At 45.2% G+C, this 24235-nt stretch overlaps 1 protein-coding gene across 6 annotated transcripts in view; it reads left to right on the forward strand.

Moving 5' to 3' along the window:
* The window catches only part of DDL (SMAD/FHA domain-containing protein), a 70927-nt gene that overhangs the window by 12688 nt on the left and 34004 nt on the right, over positions 1-24235 (forward strand). For all 6 annotated transcript variants that reach the window (XR_015188601.1, XR_015188602.1, XM_086516189.1 and 3 more), the window contains exons 3-5: positions 5228-5253; positions 5330-5405; positions 5568-5625. Coding sequence is in view for 4 of the 6 variants with exons in the window: in XM_086516189.1 (XP_086372315.1) it covers positions 5228-5253; positions 5330-5405; positions 5568-5625 (160 nt within the window). In the remaining 2 variants the exon portion in view is untranslated. The remainder of the gene's footprint in view (positions 1-5227; positions 5254-5329; positions 5406-5567; positions 5626-24235) is intronic.

Raw genomic sequence — 24235 nt, forward strand, 5'->3', positions numbered from 1 at the left:
CTGAATGGGTGAGCCCTGTAGTGGTCACTCCGAAGAAAGATGGGCGTTGGAGAGTTTGTGTTGATTACAAGCCACTAAATGCGGTGACCAAGAAAGATCCTCACCCTTTGCCTTTTATTGATTAATTGTTAGATGCAGTGGTTGGTTTTGAAAGATACAGTGTCTGTGATGGGTATTCAGGATACTTTCAGCTTATCCTTGCTCTTGAAGACAGGAAAAGACTACTTTTATCACGGCATGGGGTTGTTTTTGCTTTTGTTGCCTTCCTTTTGGGTTGACAAATGGGCCAGGAGCCTTTGAAAGAAAAGTAGATTGGGTCCTTATCCTGTTCCTTGGGAAGTTTGTCAAAGGATTCATAGATGATTTTTGTGTATAGAGTTCAAGGAAAGAGCATGTTCAAAAGCTTGAAATGACTTTTGCTAGATATGATGAATGTGGGGGTCAACTCAATCCTAAAAAATGTCATTTGGCACATCCACGGGTGAAGCTTCTTGGGCATGTTATTTCGGAAAATGGAATTGAAGCAGATCCAGAAAAGGTGGAGGCTTTGCTGTTACTGTCACCCCCAAAAGATATGAGAGAGTTGGCCACTTTCATACAAGAAGTTTAATATCTCTCGCTTCATACCTTTGGCATCACAGCTATTGTATCCATTGTAGCAAACAGTTAAGAATGATCCTTTGGAATGGTCTCATGACTGTGACGAGGTTTTTGACAGAGTTAAAGAGGTTTTGAGTACGCTTCCCATTATGCAGGCTCCTGATTGGGAAAAGGAGTTTTATGTTAACCCATTAGTGGGAGATGATGCTATTGGGGCTATGTTATTGCAAAGGGGAAAGGAATCTCAGTATATGAAGCCTGTTCATTATGCTAGCAGGGTGAAGACTCCTCATGAAAGAGATTTTTCTGAAATTGAATTGGTGATGACAAGTATGGTTTATGCTTGCGGACGATTCAGACACTACTTGCTGCAAAAGTCATTTACTTTTCTCACCAATTATTCATTGCTTCCCCAACTGTTAAATAATTCAAATGTATCCAAAACAGTGACGAAATGGGTTATTGAACTTCAAGAGTTTCAGTTCACCTTTTTAGTGGAGGAAAGTACTCGGGCTACCCTGGCAGATCTTCTCACTTATAAGATACTCCGGTTTTGGTCAAAGAAGAGGTGCTGCGGAAAAAGAAAGTCGAGACTCCTGCCATTTCTAATGCTTCATTGTTGTACTTTGATGGTTCTTATTGAAGAAGTCATGATGCTGCTTCAAGAGGCATTGCCATTTATGATGCATAGGGGAAGCTTATGAGAAAGCAAGGGCTGAAACTTGATGCCAAAAGTAACAAGGAAGCAGAATACATGGCTCTTGAAGGTGGTTTGCATATTTGCTTACAATTGGGAATTAAACGCTTGCAAATTAAAGGAGATGCTTTGTTGGTTGTGAAGCAAGTGTTGGGAGCATGGAAGAATAAGAACCCTAAACTGAAAAATTTATGCTTCAAAGTGAAAGCGTTGCTCAAAAAGCTCGAAGCATGGAGTTTGCAGCATATTGAGAGGTCTTAAAATGAAGAAGCTCATGATGCTGCTCAAAAAATGATCACTTGTGTGTTTGTGGTAAAGGGCCAAGGCAGATGCCCCTTTATATCATGGGAGGGAAATCTTATGAAAGGAAGTGGATTTTCTATTAACAGGTGTTCTACCTGAAGGTTTGCCGTCTTCTAAAAAGTATGCATTTACAAGGAAAGCCAGGAAATACAAAATGCTTGATGATGTGCTTTACATGAAAGGAGATGATTTGGTTTTGTGTCGTGTGCCTTGGAAAGAGGAAATTTACAAAATCTTGAAAGAAAATCACGAGGAATCTTGTGGAGGCCATTTTGCTATAAAGATCATGTTGCATAAGGTCTTGCAAGAAGGTTACATATGGCCGAGTATTCAACGAGATGTTAATCATTGGTGCAAGTTGTGTTTGCCTTGTCAGAGGATGGGAAAGAGAATTTTGAAGCCTGAATTGCGAAAGACTATTTTAGCTTTTGATGTGTTTGAAAAATGGGGTCTTGATCCTATCGGACCCTTACCTATGAGTAGCAAAAGAAATGCTTACATCTTGACAACAGTGGATTATTTGTCACGATGGGTAGAAGCCAAGGCTGTCGAACAGATTACCAGTAAAGAGATGGGAAAATTTGTTTATGAGTACATATGTTGCAAATTTGGTATGCCACTAGAGCTATTTTCTGATAGAGGACCAAGATTTAGAGGAGAACTGTTTGATTTCTTATGCGAAAAGCTCAATATACAACATAGGTACAGTTCTCCCTATTATCCACAATGCAATGGTCTTAATGAAAGATTCAATGGAGAGTTCGTAAAGATCTTGACAAAGATGACTCAGACACTTGGGAAGACTTGGGATTCAAAGTTGCCTTGTGCGTTATGCGCCTACAGAACTGCTATCAAGACGAGCACAGGATTTTCCCCTTACCACTTGGTTTATGGCAAGGAAGCTTTATTGCCAATTGAAGCGGAAATCCATGTTCTCAAGTTATTGTCATTGGAAGATGAGAAGCAAACAAATGCATGGCAGAAAAGGTTATTGGATTTACAATGCTTGCAATTGGATAGAGTTTAGCTTTGGGTTACTATGAGGAAGTGTCAAGAAAGACTCAGGTAAAAGCCAATGAATGCGTAGAGGATAAGAAAATTGAAAAGGGTGATTTGGTTTTGCGATACAATAGTAAATTGGACAATACCTTTCAGAAGAAATTTCAAATCAAATGGGAAGGTCCGTGTAATGTTGTAAGCAAATTTGAAAACGGCACATATCAGTTGGCCGATTTAAATGGTGCACAACATAAATATTGTGTTAATGGTTATAGATTGAAGAAGTATCTGGCACGTTTGATGGCAATTGTGACTGATGAAATACTATCAATAGAAGGAGACAATGTGGAGACATCTGAAAATGTGGATGAGGTTTTTGGGGATGAAATGCAGCAGTTATTCACCCTAGGGACCTCTGCTTGTCATGAATGACTAAGCAGGCAAGGGGGGGTTGGCAAGCTATGTCAGGCATTTTTTGGATAAGCATGAAGTCACTAAATCATGCCAAAAAGCTTACCCACTAGCCTCATGTCTATATGTGTACATAGCCCTGCAAGTTTTGGAAGTGGCCTTGTAAAAATTCATGTACAAAGGTGTGATTTTGCAAAGCTTGAATGCTGATGTTTTGGGTTGTTTGAGACTCCAAAATATGGTTTTTAATAAGTATTTTGAGCCGTGCTTTATAGCTTGTGAATTGGACTTATATATCATGAGTTATGATCATCCGAAACGGGCCGTCTCAACTTAGAAGGTGATTGTAGGTGCATGCGAGAAGGACAACTAAGCCAACTTGGGGGTCTAAGATTAGAAATGTTGAAGTTTTATATTTCTGGAGATAGCCGAGGTATGGGCTTCGAGCTGTGTGTTATGGTGCGTCATTCGGTGACCGGAGCAGCAAGGTATGCCTCGTGGAAAATTGTCCGAGAAGTCCTCTCATGCTTTGGGAGAAGCTGGGAATTTTTGGGGAAGTTGGGGAGGTGGGAGGATGGTGCCAAGTGGCAATGGAGTAATCCCACATGGGGAGGAGCAAGTGGAAATTGGAGGGTGTAAGGGGGGGAGTGGGTACCCCTTAAGGTTGTATCAAAGGGGCTAATGGAGCTTCCTTGCCTTGCTTGTGGGGGCTCATGGGTGTTGGGGGAGAGAGGGGGCGCCCATTGTGAGTTCCCACTGCCTGGACAAGCGCCTGACCACTTTTTTGGTCCTCGGACACTTGCCCCCTCCCCCATTCTTTGATCAAATGGTCACCGACAGCTCATTTTTGACCCAAAAAAGGCCAAAATTGGACCAATTAAAAGGTGCCCAAGGAGAGAACCATGTCGGCTAAGAGGAGAGAGAAAATCCCTTGGGATAAGAGCAAAAAAGAAATCCCCTTTTAATAGCTGCAATTCTTTGCACACCCTTTTTCCTAACAGAGACTAGCTTTTTTGGAGCTTTTGGGAGAGACCTCATCTTCGAAAGCTTATAACTCTCTCGTCTGTTGTTGGAATCAAGCATATGGATACTTTACGGAGGTCTACACGACACGAGCTTCATCTTTATGATCTTGGTTTTCAGCAATTTTAATCATGGTTTGGGTTATGGTTGTTTCTCGCCCAACTTTACTGGTGCTCGACATAGGTGTTTTCCGCAGCTTAATAGTGTTTCCTTTCGATGGTGTGGTGTGTGCAAGGCTATAGAGGTTCTCGTTTTCCTTCTTCTTTGCACGCTAACAGTGTCATCAAAATTATAGCCATATCTTCGGAAGAGATTAGCTTCCGTGCGTGAAGAATCACCTGCAACATCTCTTGCATCTTTTGTGTGAAAGCATCATCCACAAAATCTATGAATGCTTCTCTAGTGTTTAGTGTCCCCATCACGAGAACTCTTTGCAACATTCTTCCTCTTTGGTGCCATTGTCAAGACAATTGAAGGTTGCAAAGCAATCCTTCGTAGACAAGTAGAAGTGGGGCTGCAAGGCTGCAAGCAACCTCCTGGCGAAAGGGAGTTCCAATTTCCTGTGGGTACATTGGCTGAAATTGGTCCAAAATCAGCCCCCTCAGCCACACAAAAATCTCCAACGGGTTGGCTGAAGATCTGCAAAGGTACTGGGCATGAACCATTGCCCTTGTAGGCTCTCCTAGAGTTACCTTGGTTCTAGATTATGAGAACATGGCACTCAAAGCCCTTGTGAGAGAGAGAGCACTCTCTGTAGAAAGAACATTTGTGTTTTGACTTGGAAAGCATCATGATCACATCTTCTAAGTGCTAGAATTCCTTGGCAAATCGGGCAATCCACATACTTCTATAACCCTCAAGGAAAAGAACCTGTTGCATTATGTATGTTATTGGTCATCTAGTCGAATTGTATGCATTACTGTGTATGTTACAAAGGAAATAAAGGAACGCAAACAATTCTTAAAGCCCGGGTGCTTTGAGTCCAAGACATTTCAAAGCACAGTATGCTTTAAGACTTAGGGCTTAAAGATTAACATTCTTAATTTATATTGTAGGTCATTGTTGGAAGCTTGCTGGGCTTTGAAGCCTTAGTAAATAAAGTGTATCTTTTTCTTTGGTTATTAACTTTGATTGTGTGTTATGCATGCTTGATTTCACTTTTGCTAATTGGCACGTGTATTTCTGTGGTTACAGGCAACAAATCAGGAGGAGGAATATCAGTGAGTTTACTTTTTGTAAAAACTTTAGGAGGTTCTCTCATATCAATGTTATATATGTAATGGTGTGGTTTTTCAGGCTGGAGGGCTCTGATGATGCTCTGGCCAAAATGAGAGCTGCTGAAGCTGATCTTGAAGAGAAGCAGAAAAACAAGGTACTTTCTGAGGATTTATGGGATATTATGTTTGGGTATTGCCTGGTTATAAACTGCTATGCCAAACATGTGGAATATCAGGAATCAGGATTTAATTGCCCTTGAAGGTTTTCAGGACTCGATGTATTCACAGTTCAGCTTACAAAATATGTTTGTTGGCAGGAGAAGCCATCATTTGAGTACTCTGGGAAACTGGCAGCTGAAACAAATAAAGTTCGCGGTAAATTGAATGCATGCAATCAAGCTTTTACTTGTGTATATGTTCAAGCTCGAGTTTCTGCTTGCAACCACAAAATTGTGGGACTGTTCATGTACTACTCTTGCATTGCAGCTGCCACAATTCAGTATACGATGAGATATCAGTCTTGTTTTACCTGGTGTGTGCTTTTCACATGTGTATGTGTTTGTATACAGAAGCGTAGTAGGTTTGTTGAGATTTAAAGATCGGCCGCCCTGCAAAGAATGTGATGATTTTTTTTTGATTGGAAGCATTTGGCCTTTTGGTGCTCAGAATCAATTTGACTTCAAAATACTGTGAAAGAAGACAGTGGCGTAGGCAGCATAATCAAATCTCAGGACGACACAAAAAATGATAAGCATTATGCCATTTGAAGTTGTGTTTTTGAAGTTGATGCTGCGTCTAGGTTTTTGACTGTAAGGCAGCAAGCACGTGTGCGTGCGCACACACAAAACAAGAATAAGAATCTTACAAACATGCAATAACTTGTGAGAGTTACATCTTTTACCTGTTGGTGGCTTGAGTATCTCCAGGAGCAGTTTAGGGAGTGAGGGCTGCTTCGTGGCTGTGCCTGGCCATATTTGAGGTAGACATACTTTTTTAGCGGTACTACCATGTATATTGCCCACCCAGTAGGCTGGCATGAGGTTGGACCCCTCTTTCCTAGGGTTTTCCGAGGTCAGGTCTCTTTTATTCCCTTCTATGCCCGACTGGGGACCAGATTTGGTCCACTTGGCTACCTATTATCTCACTTGATGTATGACATATCTGTCATCAGTCACATCCGATTGATGAAGGAGGCGAAGCAGATCTGGGATTGCCTTGCCTCATTATATGATCGAGGTTCTTTGACAAAGTGGATTGCTTTTGAAGTGTGGACCTTGGATATCAAACAGACGTCCATGAGGGACCATATCAACAAGATGTAGGAACTGGAGCAAGAGATTTTTCATATGAGCAAGAGGATCAGTTTACGTGGCCATTCAGGTTTTGGCCCAATTGCCTTCTAACTTTTATTCTTTGCTGATTATGAGTGGCTGATTGAACAATATCACATGAGACAAACTATTCCAATGGTATTGGACCAGGAGGAGCGGTTCAATGCGGGAAAGATTCCAGACTCCAAAGCCTTGGCCGGTTCTTCTAACAACAACAACAAGAAGAAACAGAAGGGTAGGAAGAAATGTAGCAACAATATTAAGAAGATTGATGCTGAGAAGAATGTTTTGAAAGCCGATCGGCATTGCAATCGTTGTGGAGAAGAAGACCATTATTGGAGGAAATGTCCAAAGTGAGTTTGTGAGGCTTCTACTGCTTTGTTTGCAGTAAAAGGCCTAGCCTTTGTTCACTTGGAGATGCCACCTAGAGAGACTTCTCTTGGGACATTGGAGTTTGAGACAGCTCTTGTGGTTCGAGATTCTCGGAGTTGGATTCTTGATAGTGGTGCTTCACGGCACATGACACCTTCGAAGGATCTCTTCTCCATCATGTGATGACACTATGGTTCCATTTTCATTGGCGACAAGTTGGAGATTCCTATTTATAGCAAGGGTACCATGGAATCGATTCTAGACAGGAGAGGGGGTATCCACATCTCGAAGGTTCTATATGCTCCAAAGTTGGGATTCAATCTCATGTTGATTGCACGAAGTGTTGAAGTTAGGCATGGAGATGGTCGTCACAGAGGATGCAGTGTCCATATAGGATCTTGACTCCAACAAGGAGGTCAGAGGGGGCACGGTGGAGCAAGGTATCTCCATTGTCCAAGCTCCAAGCCCTTTCTTCAGTGATCGGTACTTGTTTATGGAATTATTTGTTTGGCCATTTGAATGTTGATGGTCTTTGTTGTGCTTTTTGTGAACAATTGATTGAAGGCTTATGAGATGGGAAATGCATCACTTGCATTGGTGGGAAGCAACATAAAGAGGCTATTCCGAAGTAGGCTACACGTCGAGCTACTATAGTTTTGGAGTTGGTTCACACCGACCTTTGTGGACCTATGAAGAGTCCCTTGGGTATACTTTCTAGAGCACAAGTTAGAGGCCTTCATTGAAGTTAAAGAGCTGGCGTACACTCGTGGAGAGGGAAAGTAGCAAAGTGTAGAAGACATTTGATCGGACAAAGGTGAAGAGTTCACCTTCAATGCTTTTATAGAGTTTTGTGCGAACTATCGCATCAAGCGGGAGCTTGCAAATACTGGATCCACTTCAGAGGATGGAGTTGTGGAGTGGAAGAATAGGATTGTGGTGGAGATGATGAGGACAATGAGCATCCGGACTTGTCAAAGTGTTTGTAGGTGGAGGTAGATGTGACACCAATTCATACGCTCAATTGGTCTCCTACGACTTCGCTTCCATGGAAGACTATATTTGAGGCTTACTTCTCTAGAAAGCCCAATGTCTCATTTTTTGATATTTGGGAGCCATGCCTACGTCCATTTATTGAAGAAGCAAAGGAGGAAGTTTGACCCGGAGCCTAACCGGATTGTTTTTGTTAGCTACAATCGTCTTTCTGAGGGATATCGACTTTATGATTTGGTGAAGAAGGATGTTGTATTGAGCTGAGATGTGTCTTTGATGAGAATCTTTCTTTTGAGGGGGCTTCCACTCCCAAGTCTTCCACAACAGATTCCTCTCTTTGAGGTTGATGAACCCTCTTTCTCCAATTCCTATCCATGATGATGCAGTTGATACCGGTTTGTCACCGTGGTAGTGATGTTGAGAAGAATGTACTAGTAGCTCCCCCTTCTAGGGGTAAACCCAACAAGTTACCGAAGTGGCTGTTGGAGGCTTTGCGAGATGGAGCTACTTAAGATTTTCCACCAGATTGGCGTGAGGGGGGTACCACACGGCAGTCTCGACGACGAGACAAATGAAACTTTATTACAGGTGAACTATGCTTTGATGTCCACAGTGGCAAAGGACAGAACCTCTTATAGTTGATGAGGCCCTTTCACAACCGAAGCGGAAGAAGGCCATGTAGGCAAAGCTTGATTCGATCGTGAAGACTAAGACATGGGAGTTATTCCACGCTCAGCAAAGCGAAGGATTATTTGTGTCAAGTAGGCGTACAAGACGGAATACAAATGAGATTGGCCATTGGATAAGCACAAGGCATGGCTCGTTGCCAAGGGCTTTTCTTAGGGATCGGGTGTGGATTATGACGAGACCTTGGCACCGATCGCAAGGATGGTGAGTATTCGTATAGTTGTTGCTTTAGTAACCCATTATGGATGGCCCGCGTTTTAGATGGATGCCAAGGGTAACTTAGAGGTGTGTGGAGCAACCTCCAGGATTCTCACTTCCAGGATTGAGCGACATGGTTTACATGGTCTGGAAGGCTCTTCATGGCCTAAAGCAAGCCTCATGAGCGTGGTATCAAAAAATGAACTCTTTCTTCCTACGACATTCCCGTCATAGTTCTTCTGCACATACGCAGTACTATGGAGACCTGTTGATGGCAGATCTCGGCTTGCTTCACTACTTTTTGGGACTGGGGATATGATAGATAGAGGGGGGCATCTCTCAAGAGTTGTTGGAAGTATTTGGTATGACCGAGTGCAAACCTATCTCTTCTCTTATGGATCCCAACCATAAGTTGTCACAATATTACCCCTATATGAGTAACTGAAGCTAGTCGGTCATCTTATTTGGGTGTTGAACACGGAGTTTGACATCACTTTCGCAATGGGTACATCTAGCCTAAGATCGTCCAAGTCACATATAGAGCAGACTCTTCAGATCTTAGGGTATTTGAAGTAGTCAAAGTCGTTGGCTATGCTATGTAGCTGGAGATATAGACCTCATAATCATTCTTTGAGGATGGAGTGATTCAGATTGGGGTGGTGATCGAGAGGGATGACGGTCGACTACAGGTTAAACCTTTTCATTTGGTATGAGCGATTCCATGGAGTAGTATGTGACGGAATTAAGCTAATAACATCAACCGTACCGGAACTATATTGATAAGAGAGAGAGTATTTCATTAAGGAGATTCCTTATGAGAAAGAGAGTGTGCTTGGTCGGAGTTTACAACAAGAAACAACATAATCAGATAGCTTGGCATGAACAATAACTTGAAAGAGAGAGAAATTAAGACTGACAACAGTTGAGGACCGGATTTACTTGGAGCCGGTCCCCCCCTCCAAAAGGACTTTGTATAATAGCTTCTCCCATTGAGAGGATACAATCTTTATGCTCTTCAAAGCCCCATTTGATGCCATGAAGATGGAAAGCTTCATGTACCAACAATTACATTTGGTTTGGCCTCAATCCCAAGACCTCAAACACCTTCAAAAGGTGGAGAGAGCTACCGGGGAGTGGAGAGGATGGAGAAGAAGAAGAAGAGAAGAAGTATCCATATTAGAAAGAAGTATTCTTCTCACATTAGTTCACTCATAGAGCATAGCATAACCTAGTAATGGAGATGAATTGCATGTGGCGGGGCCCGCGTTCCTAGGGTTTCTTGAGGTTAGTGTCTCTTTTATCTGTAGTTTTCCCCTGCTATGGCTGGTTGGGGACTAGATTTGGTCCCCTATATCTCACTTGATGATGTGGCATATCTTACAGGGGCAGGCCTATTTATCCATATCGTGGGGTGTAGGGATGCTAGTATGGCAAATCTGGGGAGTCCCCATAAAGGGATCCCCACCCCCTTGTATTCCATCATTGTGTCAGCGTTTGGGACATCACCTCTCTTTAGCGATTTTTCTCCTCTCTCTAGTGTTTTCTAGAGCTCTCTCTCTTGCAGCGTTTTTGCCAGCGATCTCTCTCTCTCTCTCTAGTCCTTCCCTCCACCTCTCTCCTCCCCCAGTTGTGGTTACTTACAGGTGTTGCACCGGAGGCACCTACAGTGGGCGGTCGACACATAGAGGACGATACGAAGGAGTTCTAACTTCTGTCGCGTAGATTCGAGATCTATTGGTGGTTGGTCTTGAGAGGAGGCTTGCTCACGGTAGCAGACTTGATCATCATCCGATTCACCTTTTCTGTTGCACCTTCGACATAATTATGATAATATTACATTATGTGCAAGTATAAGCAAACCTTGTAGTCCTAAGTCTGCTGACATAGGTCATAGCACTTATGTATAGGACAGATGTTCGAATCAGAGGGGTGTGATCAATCCACAAAGGGAAGTAAGCCTAAAGCTTTGCAAAAAGCTTCAAACCTTCCCAGCAAAAAGTTTGTCAAGAATGGTACACACATGAGCGTGGTTAGAGGAATGCGATTAATTGTCATCGTTCTTTGACTTCGAAGTTAGAATGTGCAAAATGGTCATAATCAATTTGACCTCAGAATTCCTTGAAAGAAGAAATTGGCTTAAATAGCATAATCAAATCAGCACAAGAAGAAAAATGGTGTGGCTAAAAGATTTCAAAAAGCTTTGAACTTTCACGAGGAAAAGCTGCTACAACAGAACAAAACACATGAGACACTTGCCGTCATGGAAATGCTCAAGAAAGAGCCATTATCTATGGTTGGATGGAATTGATAGCCGTAGAGCACTCTTATAGTTCTCTCGTGAAGTGTCGAAACAATGACTATGAAGTTTAATAAGTGGGGCCTTCACATGAAACGCATAACTTTTATAGCTCCTAGAATCTCCCAGGGACAAGTGATAGGGAGTGAGGGCTGTTTTGTGGCTGGTCTGCCAAGTGAGGTAGATATTTTTCTCTTGGCCACTTTCAGCCTTGTCGAGCCCCAGATTGGTTCTCTTTTTGTCTGGTTAGCTTCTGGTAGGTGACGGGCATTTTTCCCAGCGTTGGCATTTTTTTCCTCGGAGTCGTGCTGCCCTGATTTGGCCTATTTCCCACACCTCCACAGGGTGGCATCAGAACTGTTTATCACCAGTTTGTCAACCTGTTGGTTTGGCATAAATATGCCAAGTGGCTGATTTGGGTCGGGTAGCCATCTTGTGCGCACTATGTAGGGTAGAAGGCATAGTTACATGGAATGGCCATTTTCAAGTCTCCATTCCCCGGTCCCATTCCAACTTCCCGTTTCGTATCTCCGTTCCGTGTTTCAGACGTGAGTATCCGTAACATGGAATGGCATTCCATGGCCATTGTCTTTCCCCATTCCCCGTTCATATTTCCCGTTCCGGGTAACTATGGTAGAAGGGGAGGGGGGGGTGGAGTGGGGGTGGGTGGAACTCATTTGTAGTGCGTGTTCAGCCCAGCAGGGTGACCTTTTGGGGCAGCCCATGTGCTATGGGGCAGGAAGCCCTAGAGGAGTGCAGCCCCTAGCGTTTTTAGGGTGCAGCCCTTGTTTTTTTGGGCAGCCGGGTGGCATCGGGACGGTTTTTGTCAACCATTTGGGGCGGCCCATGTGTGCTATGTGGCTGTATATTATATGCTTTGTGGTTGTATATATATGGTGATGTTGCATTTTTTTTTCCAGCGCCCCCCCCTCCCTGCGAGGTGCATCGGAAGTCTTTAGGATTATGCTCGGATCTAGTACTCCGCACAAACACAAGGTTACTTTCCTTCACTTGAAAGACCTGAATTGAATTGAGAGAGAGAGAGAGAGAGAGAGAGAGAGAGAGAGAGAGAGAGAGAGAGAGAGAGAGAGAGAGAGAGAGAGAGAGAGGACATCGCAGGTCCCAACCACCCTCAAGGGCCCCCTTGCTTTGTTGCCAAAGCAAGTACTTGCTTTATTACTTGCACAAATGCTGATACAAAAATGCGAAATGCTGAGATGCTAATGGGTACTTGCGGCTATTGATATTGGGTACTATTGAGATACTGAAGGGTACTTGATGCATATGCTTGGTATTGTTGAAAACTGCTGGTACTTGGTACTGCTGGTGCTTGGTGCTGCGTCGGCGTCGTCGACGATACTTGCTAGAGATGCTTGTACGGCGAGGCTATGGCTGAATGCTGAAAACGCTAGGGATACTGTTGGGGATATGCGAATGCGACGAGGCTATGGACGGATCCGCTATTGCCGAGGCGTCGATGGGCTGAAAACTGAAAATGCTACTGACTTGAGGGCTGAAATCTGCGATCTGATGGCTGAATGCTGCTATCCAAAACGCTGAGGCAGATGCTCCAAAAACGCGGAAGTGGCTGGTGTTGATGGAGGCCAGAAACGTTGAGGATCTGCTACGGGGAAGGGGCTGAATGCTGAAGCAAACGCTGGTAGGCTGGTTCTGAAAATGCTGATGGCTGATGGCTGATGGGAAAAAGACTGGCTTTTACTGGTGCAAAAACGATGGTCCTGCTGGTGCTCCTTGAGAGGCTTTGCTATTGCTCCTCTGCCTTGTAGTGGCGCCCAAGGGGCTTCATTTATAGGTCTTTTAGCCATTTGCCCTACGTACTTTTAATAAACGTCATGTCAAAGTCACTTATTAATAAATGACTTAAGTGACTGTTCATATGCCTATATGCTTAAGTGGCTTAACTGTGCAAGTGAGGGTATGCAACTATGCCCTGCTTGATCATGCACGTCCTTCTAGAGGCTCACAAAATGCTAGGCTAGATTCTAAGTTAACTAAGATTGACGCTAGATTGTAGCAGTAGCTTGTCCTCCTGGCGCAAGCGCAGTGCCCACGTGAACCCCCCCCCCCCCCCCCCCCCCCCCCCCCCCCTCCCTCCCCCCTCCCTCATGTGTTGATTGTATGCAGATTCAGCCAGCGTTTGGGGGCTATGATATCCCCTCTTGCAATGTTTCTCTCTCTTCTTTCTAGCGGTCTCACTCTGAGAGCGTCTCTCTCTCTCTCTCTCTCTCTCTCTCTCTCTCTCTCTCTCTCCCTTCTCTATTTTGGATGATGACATATGGGAGTTCTCTAGAGATGGTGACATCATCATTCTAGGGGATTTCGATGCTAGGATTGCCCATCATCAGACAGTACTTTATGATACTTCAGAGGAGATGCTGAGAGAGTTGGATGTTGCAGAGACGGGCCTATCCAGACTATCACAGGATGGAGAACACACTGAATATGGACGACACTTGATAGACATGGGGACTGCACATGGATTGGCCATCTTGAATGGCCTACAGAGATTTCCCGTTGCGGGGGGTTTTACATGCTTTCCACATTGACATGGAGCCAGCACAATGGATTATGTCATGGCACAGCCGAGCCTCATCTCTAGTATCCAGGATCTCATGGTTGGACCCAGACCTGTTGGTGTGGCAGTGGACCATGCTCTTGTGTCGTTGACCATCTCTTTTAAGTTTAGTGTAGCACACAAGCTACGGGCAGCAGCCCCTACTCGCTACACCTTCATGCGGGAGACGGACTCTGTATACATAGATGGGATCTACAGACGTCTATGCATAGAGGAGCTAGGGAGACCTCTAGAGGAGCTTACTACTATACTGACACAGACACTACATGATGCAATAGCAGAGGCATATTGAAACCGGCCTGTTCAATCCAAAAAGGGCGGTAGACTTTACTTTAAACCTTGATTTAGCTTTCACCCATTATTAGTCGTCTATTTTACCTGTACTTTCAAGACACAACAAAGGGGAGAGGGATTCAGGCTGCTAGATTGCACCTGTATGAGTAGACAGACACCAGATTGGCCCCTAACTTAGGCGCCCCTTTCGGTATTTCTTTATTGTTCAAAAGAGGGAATAAACGCTGTGGTTCCTACAAGCTGCCCCGCACAAACTCGGCTGAATTTCCACTGTTCCAGCTCGATTTCGGCAGCATAACTGTACTAGAACCCTTCACGGTCAGTATTCCCACGCATTGACTGACTTTCCCGACGCATACGGGCACTTTGCAAAACCTGGCGAGAATCTGCAGCACGCTGAATTCTCTGTTTTCAGCCCTGAAAATGCGCCAGATCGCCTGTACAGCGGTCCCCTTGCGTCCCCGAACCTCCTGGGGGTATTAGGGTCCGTTTAGGGCCAAAACCCTAAACCTGCAAAAATACACAGCAGGCTGTAATTCACTGTTTCGGGCTCCGTTTCGCGTGCCGGTCGCATCCCTAGCAAGTCCTCGAGCTCCCGCACCTGTAGGGCTACTTGCCCTTTGAATCGGACGAGATTTCTGGCGTGAAACCTCTCCGAATTCACCTGTACCTGCGGGGGGATTAGCCGCTAGCTAATCCAGTACCTGTGCAAGAGGCTCTTGCCTCGGCAATCGCGCATGAACCCACACAACTGTTCATTGGTCAAATGAAGAGCCCACTAGAGGGGCATAACATACTGCCAAAGGGGAGAGAGAGGGCAGTGCGTAGCGTGCAGGGCATCACTCCTGGCACCGCACTGTGCATAAGAGGGAAAGCAAGCACTCCATAGCTCTTAACCTGTGACAGAGACTTGCAAAATGAGCCTCCCAACTATAAATCACGTTTTTGCCTTCTCTATAAGTAGTAAACTGGCCTCAAAGTGCCAAGTGTCACTCATTTGTGCATTTTCCCGCTTTAGACCCTCGGGTCTAAAAATATCTCACTTGCAGCCTCTGTTGACTTGGCCACAGAGTAACAAAATGATCCCCATGTCAAACTGCACGTAATGACGCGAAGACATTTTCAGGTCCCAAAATAGCAGTTCCCTAATTTTTAGGAGATGCTGCCATTGTATCTTTCTAGGTCATCCGACCCTCTTTGTACACTGCGGCCACATCCAGAACTGAAATGTAGCCTCTGTAGCAAAGGATTCCACTTTGGCTAGTCAATGACCCCACTTGGCTAACCATAGTCCTTGTCCAACCTTAGTGCTCTCTTGCCCTCAGGCCCGGACTCCCTCTGGACAGTTCCACACTAGCTATGCAATGCAGGGCAGTTAGATTTCCCGAGGGGTGTTTCCAAAAAGTGAAAGTAAATAGATAATAAGAAAGAAATCAACAAAAAGGATAGATAGTAGTCACACACTGGTGACATACCCCCCTCTTGAAATCTCAAACGTCCTCGTTTGCATCTATGTCGTACAAGCTCCTAGTCAACATTGATGTATTCAACACCTGTCGACACATGTACGACACATACATGCTCATTGTCAACCCTGGTGTATTCAACACCTCGTCGACTCATGTATTGCCTGCGTGTGAACCCTGTCCCAATGACATAGTGGTAGCTTCACACTCTGCCATTGCTTTGAGTCACTAACTTTCCAATGACAAAATGGTAGCTGCACATTTTGCCACTGTCTTATAGTACACGTTGGATCCCGTAACACTTTCGAGCATACCCAAACCGACAGTTTAAGAATGCAGTTACACATGTACTCTTCAATAGAAGCAATCACTGTATCCTTGACAAACTGACAAGAAATACTCACTTCTATAGCACTAATCAAACTTTTGGACATTCCATAAGAGCAATTGCCAAACTGACAATCTGTACAGCTCTAACATTCATGCAACAGGTATTTGATTTGAGCTCACTTTAAATACCTTGTACATCATTTGTTTCAGAAGCCATTGTCACACTGACAATCCATTTAGCTTTGAAACTCAAGGGGTCAAGGTAGGTTGCAAATCGAAGGCTTCCAGGTAAAGTGATAACACAGTTGGTGACTCTGCAAGTTCACCTTCTTCCATCCACTTAGCATCCATTGGTGGATAGTTTCTGAACTTTACCAAGTAACGCCTAGTAACCTTGCCTTTCACTTTCCTTTCTTTGTGTGCCAAAATCTGTTCAGGGACCAAGATCTCGTCAAGTTCCTCGACTTCCGGCTGATCTTCAGCTGGCATATCTTCTGGCACATCACCCACATAGGGTCTGAGAAGACTCACATGAAACGCATTGTGAATCTTCCAACTGTCAGGCAATTTCAGCCTATATGCAACATCACTGATTATGTCGCATACTTGAAAAGGCCCATAGTAACGCATGCTGAGCTTTGGAAACAGTCTTTCCTTGCCCTTCATCTTCTTTAACCTTGCCTTTTCAAAGCGTAAAAGCACCCAATCACCAAGTGAATATACTACTTCACGACGGTGACGATCAGCTGCTTTCTTTTGCTTTGCCTGAGTCCTTTCTAAGGCCACTTTGACCTTCTGGTACATTTCATCCATGTCCTGAACATACTTATCTGCTTCAAATATCTTGTCCTTTGTATGCAGTATGGGAGGAACTTTCTTGCCACCTTCAACTATCTCAAAGGGTGCCTTGCCAGTTGATGAATGCACTGTATTATTGTATGCATACTCCACCAATGGTAAATACTGCTCCCACTTTCCTTTATGCTCTGACACATAGCACTTCAGCAGATCTAGGACAGTAGAATTTGCCTCTTCTGACTGCCCACCTGTTTGAGGATGAAATGACGAAGAGAATTTGAGCGTGGTACCCATATTCTCAAACAAGCCTCTCCAGAACAAACTTGTCATGCGTGGATCACGGTCGCTAATAATCGACTGTGGCATGCCATGATACTTGAAAATATTGCTCATAAACAAGCGTGCCATCTGATCTGGCTTTATCTTCTTCCTGACAGGAATAAAATGAGCCTGTTTGCTAAATCTGCAAATAATGGTCCAAATACCATCATTTCCTGTCTGCGTTCTCGGAAGATCAAAGATAAAATCCATAGCAATACTTTCCCATGGTTTATCTGGAATAGGTAGTGGTTGCAATAACCCTGGTGCCTTTTGCCTGTCAAACTTGACCTTTTGGCATATTAGGCATTCTCGCACAAAGGCATCCACATCTCTTCTCAATGTAGGCCAATAGAAGAATGTCTCAACCGCTTTAACTGTAGCATCGATACCACGATGCCCTGCATACGGTGGGACATGACTCTCTTCCATAACTTTGCGTCGCAATGGCTTTGTGACACACAATCTGCCATGCATCATCATGAACCCATCTTTAAGAAGATAGTGTTCATGACGTTGTCCATCCATTAGTTGCTCGAAGACCCTTGCAAAATCTTCATCATTTGCATACTGTTCTCTCATATCATCAAGTTCATGATGATAAGGAATCGACACAGCTGAAATTTGTGGCTTCCTTGACAAGGCATCAGCCACAACGTTCTTCTTGCCTTCCACATGCACAATCTGAAAATGGAACATGGACAAGATATTTGCCCATCGCATATGCTTCTCAGATAACTTTGTCTGTGTCAAGAAGTATCGCAAGGTCTGATGGTCCGTTTGGACAACAAAGTCTGCACCTAGCAGGTAGTGTTTCCAACTTAAGAGCGCATGAATCACAGCCAGTAACTCTTTCTCATAGACCTGCATGGTCATCTCTGGCCCTTGCAAAATTCTGCTCTCATAGGCTACTACCCTGCCATCTTGCATTAGCACAGCACCAATGCTACTACCGCAGGCGTCACACTGGACCACAAATGACTTCCTAAGATCTGGCAACACAATGACTGGATCTGAAGTCATCTTTTCCTTTAAGAGATTAAAAGCTGAAATCTCTTTTTGTGTCCATCTAAAGGTGACTGCCTTCTTTTGAAGAGCATGTAAAGGTGAAGCAATCTCAGCGAAATTTCGGATAAACCTTCTGTAATAGGAGCATAGTCCCAAAAAGCTTCGGACATCATGCACCGTCTTCAAATTTGGCCATGACTTGATCGCTTCAACTTTTGCAGGATCCATTCTGACACCATCCTTTGAGACAATGTGTCCCAGAAAATGAATCTCTTCCAGAAAAAACTCACTTTTCTTTGCATTGATGAGCAACCTATGACTGCGTAACTCTTTGAACACAATGGCCAAGTGATGCCTATGCTCCTCTTCATTCTTTGAGTAGACTATCATGTCATCAAAGAATGTACCAACAAACTGCTGGTGTGGACGGAAAATTCTGTCCATCATCCTATTGAACGTAGCAGGAGCATTTGTGAGACCAAAGGGCATCACTAAAAATTCGTAAAGACCAAACGTCGTTCTAAAAGCAGTCTTGTGCACATCCTCTGATCTAATGCGGATCTGATGGTACCCACTCTTTAGATCTATCCTGCTAAACATAGCTGCTCCTTCTAATTTGTCCATAATATCATCAATTCTAGGTATAGGGAACCTATTCTTGATGGTATTCTTGTTCAGTGCACGGTAGTCGATGCACATACGCCATGAGCCATCCTTTTTCTGCACCAACAACACTGGAGAACAGAATGGAGATGAACTGGGCTGAATCAGCCCCTTTTCTAACAACTCCTGTACTTGGCCCATTATCTCTTTCTGCTGAGCCGCACTAACCCTGTACGGAGGCTTATTTGGTGGGCTACAGCCTGGCACCAAATCTATCGCATGGTCCTCGGGTCTCTCTGGCGGTAATTGAGACGGTAATGAATCGGAAAAACAGTCACTATACTGTTGTAAAAACATTGACCTTTCTTTATCTAGCACAGATAAATTTGATTCATCACAATCTGACACTTCACGTGCAAAAACCAAGTACGCAGAAAGATGCTTTTTCATTACAGAAGTAATAGCAGAAGCTGATACAGTAGGAATAGACTCCCCTTTAAGCTTTACATCCAGAATGTGAGTCTTTCCCCTACTCTGTACAGTGATCTTTTTGTTGTAGGCATCCATGATTCCCTGTACACGAAACAACCAAGGAATACCTAACAACACATCACATCCGTCCAGTGGCATGATGTAAAATTCTTCAGCATCTACATAGGACTGGATATGTAGACGCAACTTTCCAATGATGGGTGTCACAGCCTCTGTATGGCCAGGACATGCCAAACCTGCCTCTGCTGTATACCCCATCTCTTCAGGTCTGATTCCCAACTTTGAAGCCAATTCTGGGGAAATAAAGTTGGCTTTGGCACCTGGATCAAAGAAGATAAGCACTGTTTGATCCCTAACCTTTCCCCATGCTCTGCAAAGCTCACTTGCATCTGAATTTGGCTTGTCGCCCACCATATCTGGCACTAGACCAGCCATGGGCTTCTTTCCTTTCCTGTCCTCCTTGTCTTCAGAATCAGCTGGCCTTTTCTTTGTAGGACAGTTGTAAGCAATGTGGCCAGGCTGCTCACATATAAAGCATTTGTTCTCTGTCCATAATTACAATTCCCTGTGTCTCGTCTATGATCCCCTGTGTCTTCAAGCCGAAAACTGCCCAAGGCTCACTTCTATGGGAAAAAGTGATTTAATCCCGTCGATGGAACCATGAAACCGGCCTGTTCAATCCAAAAAGGGCGGTAGACTTTACTTTAAACCTTGATTTAGCTTTCACCCATTATTAGTCGTCTATTTTACCTGTACTTTCAAGACACAACAAAGGGGAGAGGGATTCAGGCTGCTAGATTGCACCTGTATGAGTAGACAGACACCAGATTGGCCCCTAACTTAGGCGCCCCTTTCGGTATTTCTTTATTGTTCAAAAGAGGGAATAAACGCTGTGGTTCCTACAAGCTGCCCCGCACAAACTCGGCTGAATTTCCACTGTTCCAGCTCGATTTCGGCAGCATAACTGTACTAGAACCCTTCACGGTCAGTATTCCCACGCATTGACTGACTTTCCCGACGCATACGGGCACTTTGCAAAACCTGGCGAGAATCTGCAGCACGCTGAATTCTCTGTTTTCAGCCCTGAAAATGCGCCAGATCGCCTGTACAGCGGTCCCCTTGCGTCCCCGAACCTCCTGGGGGTATTAGGGTCCGTTTAGGGCCAAAACCCTAAACCTGCAAAAATACACAGCAGGCTGTAATTCACTGTTTCGGGCTCCGTTTCGCGTGCCGGTCGCATCCCTAGCAAGTCCTCGAGCTCCCGCACCTGTAGGGCTACTTGCCCTTTGAATCGGACGAGATTTCTGGCGTGAAACCTCTCCGAATTCACCTGTACCTGCGGGGGGATTAGCCGCTAGCTAATCCAGTACCTGTGCAAGAGGCTCTTGCCTCGGCAATCGCGCATGAACCCACACAACTGTACATTGGTCAAATGAAGAGCCCACTAGAGGGGCATAACATACTGCCAAAGGGGAGAGAGAGGGCAGTGCGTAGCGTGCAGGGCATCACTCCTGGCACCGCACTGTGCATAAGAGGGAAAGCAAGCACTCCATAGCTCTTAACCTGTGACAGAGACTTGCAAAATGAGCCTCCCAACTATAAATCACGTTTTTGCCTTCTCTATAAGTAGTAAACTGGCCTCAAAGTGCCAAGTGTCACTCATTTGTGCATTTTCCCGCTTTAGACCCTCGGGTCTAAAAATATCTCACTTGCAGCCTCTGTTGACTTGGCCACAGAGTAACAAAATGATCCCCATGTCAAACTGCACGTAATGACGCGAAGACATTTTCAGGTCCCAAAATAGCAGTTCCCTAATTTTTAGGAGATGCTGCCATTGTATCTTTCTAGGTCATCCGACCCTCTTTGTACACTGCGGCCACATCCAGAACTGAAATGTAGCCTCTGTAGCAAAGGATTCCACTTTGGCTAGTCAATGACCCCACTTGGCTAACCATAGTCCTTGTCCAACCTTAGTGCTCTCTTGCCCTCAGGCCCGGACTCCCTCTGGACAGTTCCACACTAGCTATGCAATGCAGGGCAGTTAGATTTCCCGAGGGGTGTTTCCAAAAAGTGAAAGTAAATAGATAATAAGAAAGAAATCAACAAAAAGGATAGATAGTAGTCACACACTGGTGACATGCATATCCTCATACCCAGCCTGAGCAGAGACGCCGTTCGGGGAGCATGCCCCAGAATAGTTGGTATGATGAGGAATGCCGGGACACTAGAGCTAGACTTCAGAGGGAGGTGCTTTTGGGGGACATCACTCACAGACAGTCATAGTTTTGACTTCCGACGCGTAGTGCGGCAGAAGAAGAGGGCATTTTTGGCTCGCCTAGAGCAGGATCTACACCAGCTATTCTTGAGTCAGGACTCACGTGAGGCATGGTGTCTTTTTCATGAGCACTCCTCCCCTCCAGCCATCACTTCTACAGAGGCCTGGGACCGGTATGCATCATCTCTGTACACAGTTCCTGAGCAGCCTCCCCTTCCCGACCCCCTCGATCCATGCCCACACACATGTGAGGAAGGCCATTGACAGGATGAGGACTGGGAGAGCATATGATCATGATGGCTTAGTGGCTAAGCATTTCATTCATGCGAGAGATTTACTAGCAGAGCTTCTAGCAGTTATGTTTAACCGTGCCATGTGTGAGGGCTTGCCTGATACTCGGAACCTAGTTACTATTGTACCTATCTTCAAGTCAGGAGACCCTATGGAGCCTGGGAATTATCGCACTATCATGATTGGACACACATTGGCACGGTTGTACGCATCTATTCTTGAGCAGCAGCTGAGTAGATGGGCAGAGAGGGAGGGGATACACACAGCCGGGCAGGCAGTTTTCAGGAGGGGTTTTTCTACTCTTGACCATATCTTGACACTGAGAGCCATCATTGAGGAGGGCAGATCACGTGGGAGACGGATCTATTGTAGCTTTCTGGATTTCCGCAAAGCATTTGACACAGTGCCGAGAGCTAGATTGATGCGCAGATTACAGGAGATGGGAGTACCCACAGAGCTCATTTGGGGGGTCATGGCATTATACAGGTCAGTAGTGGGGCATGTACGCACCCCAGAGGGTCTATCCACACCGGTTTACTGCACTATTGGGGTGAAGCAGGGCTGCCTGCTCTCTCCTACTCTATTTGGTATGTATGTGGATGAGGTTTCTGACTACATCAAGACAGTTGGTGATAGAGGTGCACAGCTGGCAGGGATATGGATTCCACTATTGTTATATGCTGATGATATTGTGTTGATCTCTGACTCTTTGGAGGGGATGCAACGTCACTTGGATGCTTTGCATAGGGTTGCCCAGGAAAGTGGTATGTCCGTCAACCTTGGTAAAACCAAGGTCATGGTATTTAATACCACCCCACAATGGATCAGGAGGTCAGCGCCCGCATTCACATACGGCCAGGAGAAGGTGGAGTATACAGATGCTTACACTCACCTTGGAGTGGTATTTAGTGGGTCAACATTTTCATTGAGAAGGGTAGCAGAGACTAGATTGAGCAGAGCCCATGCAGCATTGGGTAGATTGGAAAGGATGTGTTCACAGGTTCAGTTTCAGGAGCCTCGGACGAAGCTCTGGCTCTTTGACACTTTGGTGGCTTCTGCATTGCTTTACGGAGTTGAGATTTGGGGACCTTCACTGGATCATCACGGGAGGACAGGCCGTAGTGATGGATGGGGGGACATGGAGAAGCCTCTGGTGTCTATGATCTCGCTGCTCATTAGAGCCAAGGCTTCTGTACCACGTGCTATTGTACGAGCAGAGCTAGCTGCCCCACCACTAGTGGTTGAGGCGCTCACCAGATCTGTCTCCTTCATACACCACATGTGGGAACTTCCCAGAGACAGATATGCACGCCTTGCACTTGAGTCATCTCGACAGTTAGCCATGCAGGGAGATATAGCATGCTGGTATGGGGAGATGACATCATGGTTTCAAGCGCATGGGTTCAGCATAGACAGATTTCCTCCCTTCCAGTACTCACTGGATGCGCCCTCTCTGACTCTTACACAGTCCGAGATCACTAGGCTCATTCGCTGGGACTTGACTCAGCTAGACACCAAGAGGACATGGATACAGCCAGCACAGGAGCTGGGCACGAAGATGGCTTTCTACAGAGAGCATCTCCTCCAGCTTACGGAGGATGGTTTTGTGACGAGGCCCAGATACATGGACACCCACTTGTCTCGTGGGATACAATGTGCTATTGGCCAGATACGCACATCTTCACACCAACTGCGGATCGAGACTGGGAGATACAGCGGAGTACCAGTAGAGGCCACGACATGCCTCCCTGTGTGACATCGAGCCTGAGATAGAGTTGCACTACACATGCCACTGCCCCGTCTACTACGAGATACGAGGCCGCTTCCATTGCTTGTTCAGAGAGGGCTTTGGACCATTTTCTAGAGTCATGCGCTACGAGGATCAGAGATGCCTGGGTTTGTTTTTGCTCGAGCTGCGCAGACACAGAGAGAGCTTGATGAGAGGAGAGGCTAGCCAGTCTCAGAGACTGATCACAGACTTCTTTAGAGCTGCCACTGGACACCTGGAGGAGTTACTACCACAGCAGAGCTCGTCGCCTTACATCAAAGGAACACTGATCGACCGAGCGACTGAGCTGGGGAGATCCAGACGCCCACGACTGCGGAGGACTACACAACATCGACGGAGGCTGCATCAGAGGATTTGGATCACTTTGGCTCGACATGCACGACGCCCAGTCAGACTACTGACCATGGAGGAGATTGATGAGATCCGCCAATGACCGATGCTGGATCTCCTGTGATCTAGCTATCCCAGCTAGCTGTTTAGCTTCTTAGTTCACACCTAGCAGTTTAGGATTCCATAGTATTTTATTTTGTCATTTTATCATTTTGTCATTCTGTCATCTTGTTACTTTGGCTTTGTATCAGATCTGCCACATTGTAACTTTCTGGTCTCATAGGTCACTTTGGCCTTTTGAAGACATTAATATAACATTTCATTTCATCTCTCTCTCTCTCTCTCTCTCTCTCTCTCTCTCTCTCTCTCTCCATTTTTATCTTGCAATCCCCCCCTGGCCTGTCACAAACTGATGACGTGGCATGACCAAAGACTTTATAAGTTGTTCCAACTCATGGCCATTAGCCGAGGCGGGGCCTAGGGACATAAAGGATTAAAATTCAGCGAACTGCCCAACTGTA

The sequence above is a fragment of the Adiantum capillus-veneris genome, chromosome 7, assembly GCF_014529385.1.
Source record: "Adiantum capillus-veneris isolate H3 chromosome 7, ASM1452938v2, whole genome shotgun sequence".
NCBI lineage: Eukaryota > Viridiplantae > Streptophyta > Polypodiopsida > Polypodiales > Pteridaceae > Adiantum > Adiantum capillus-veneris.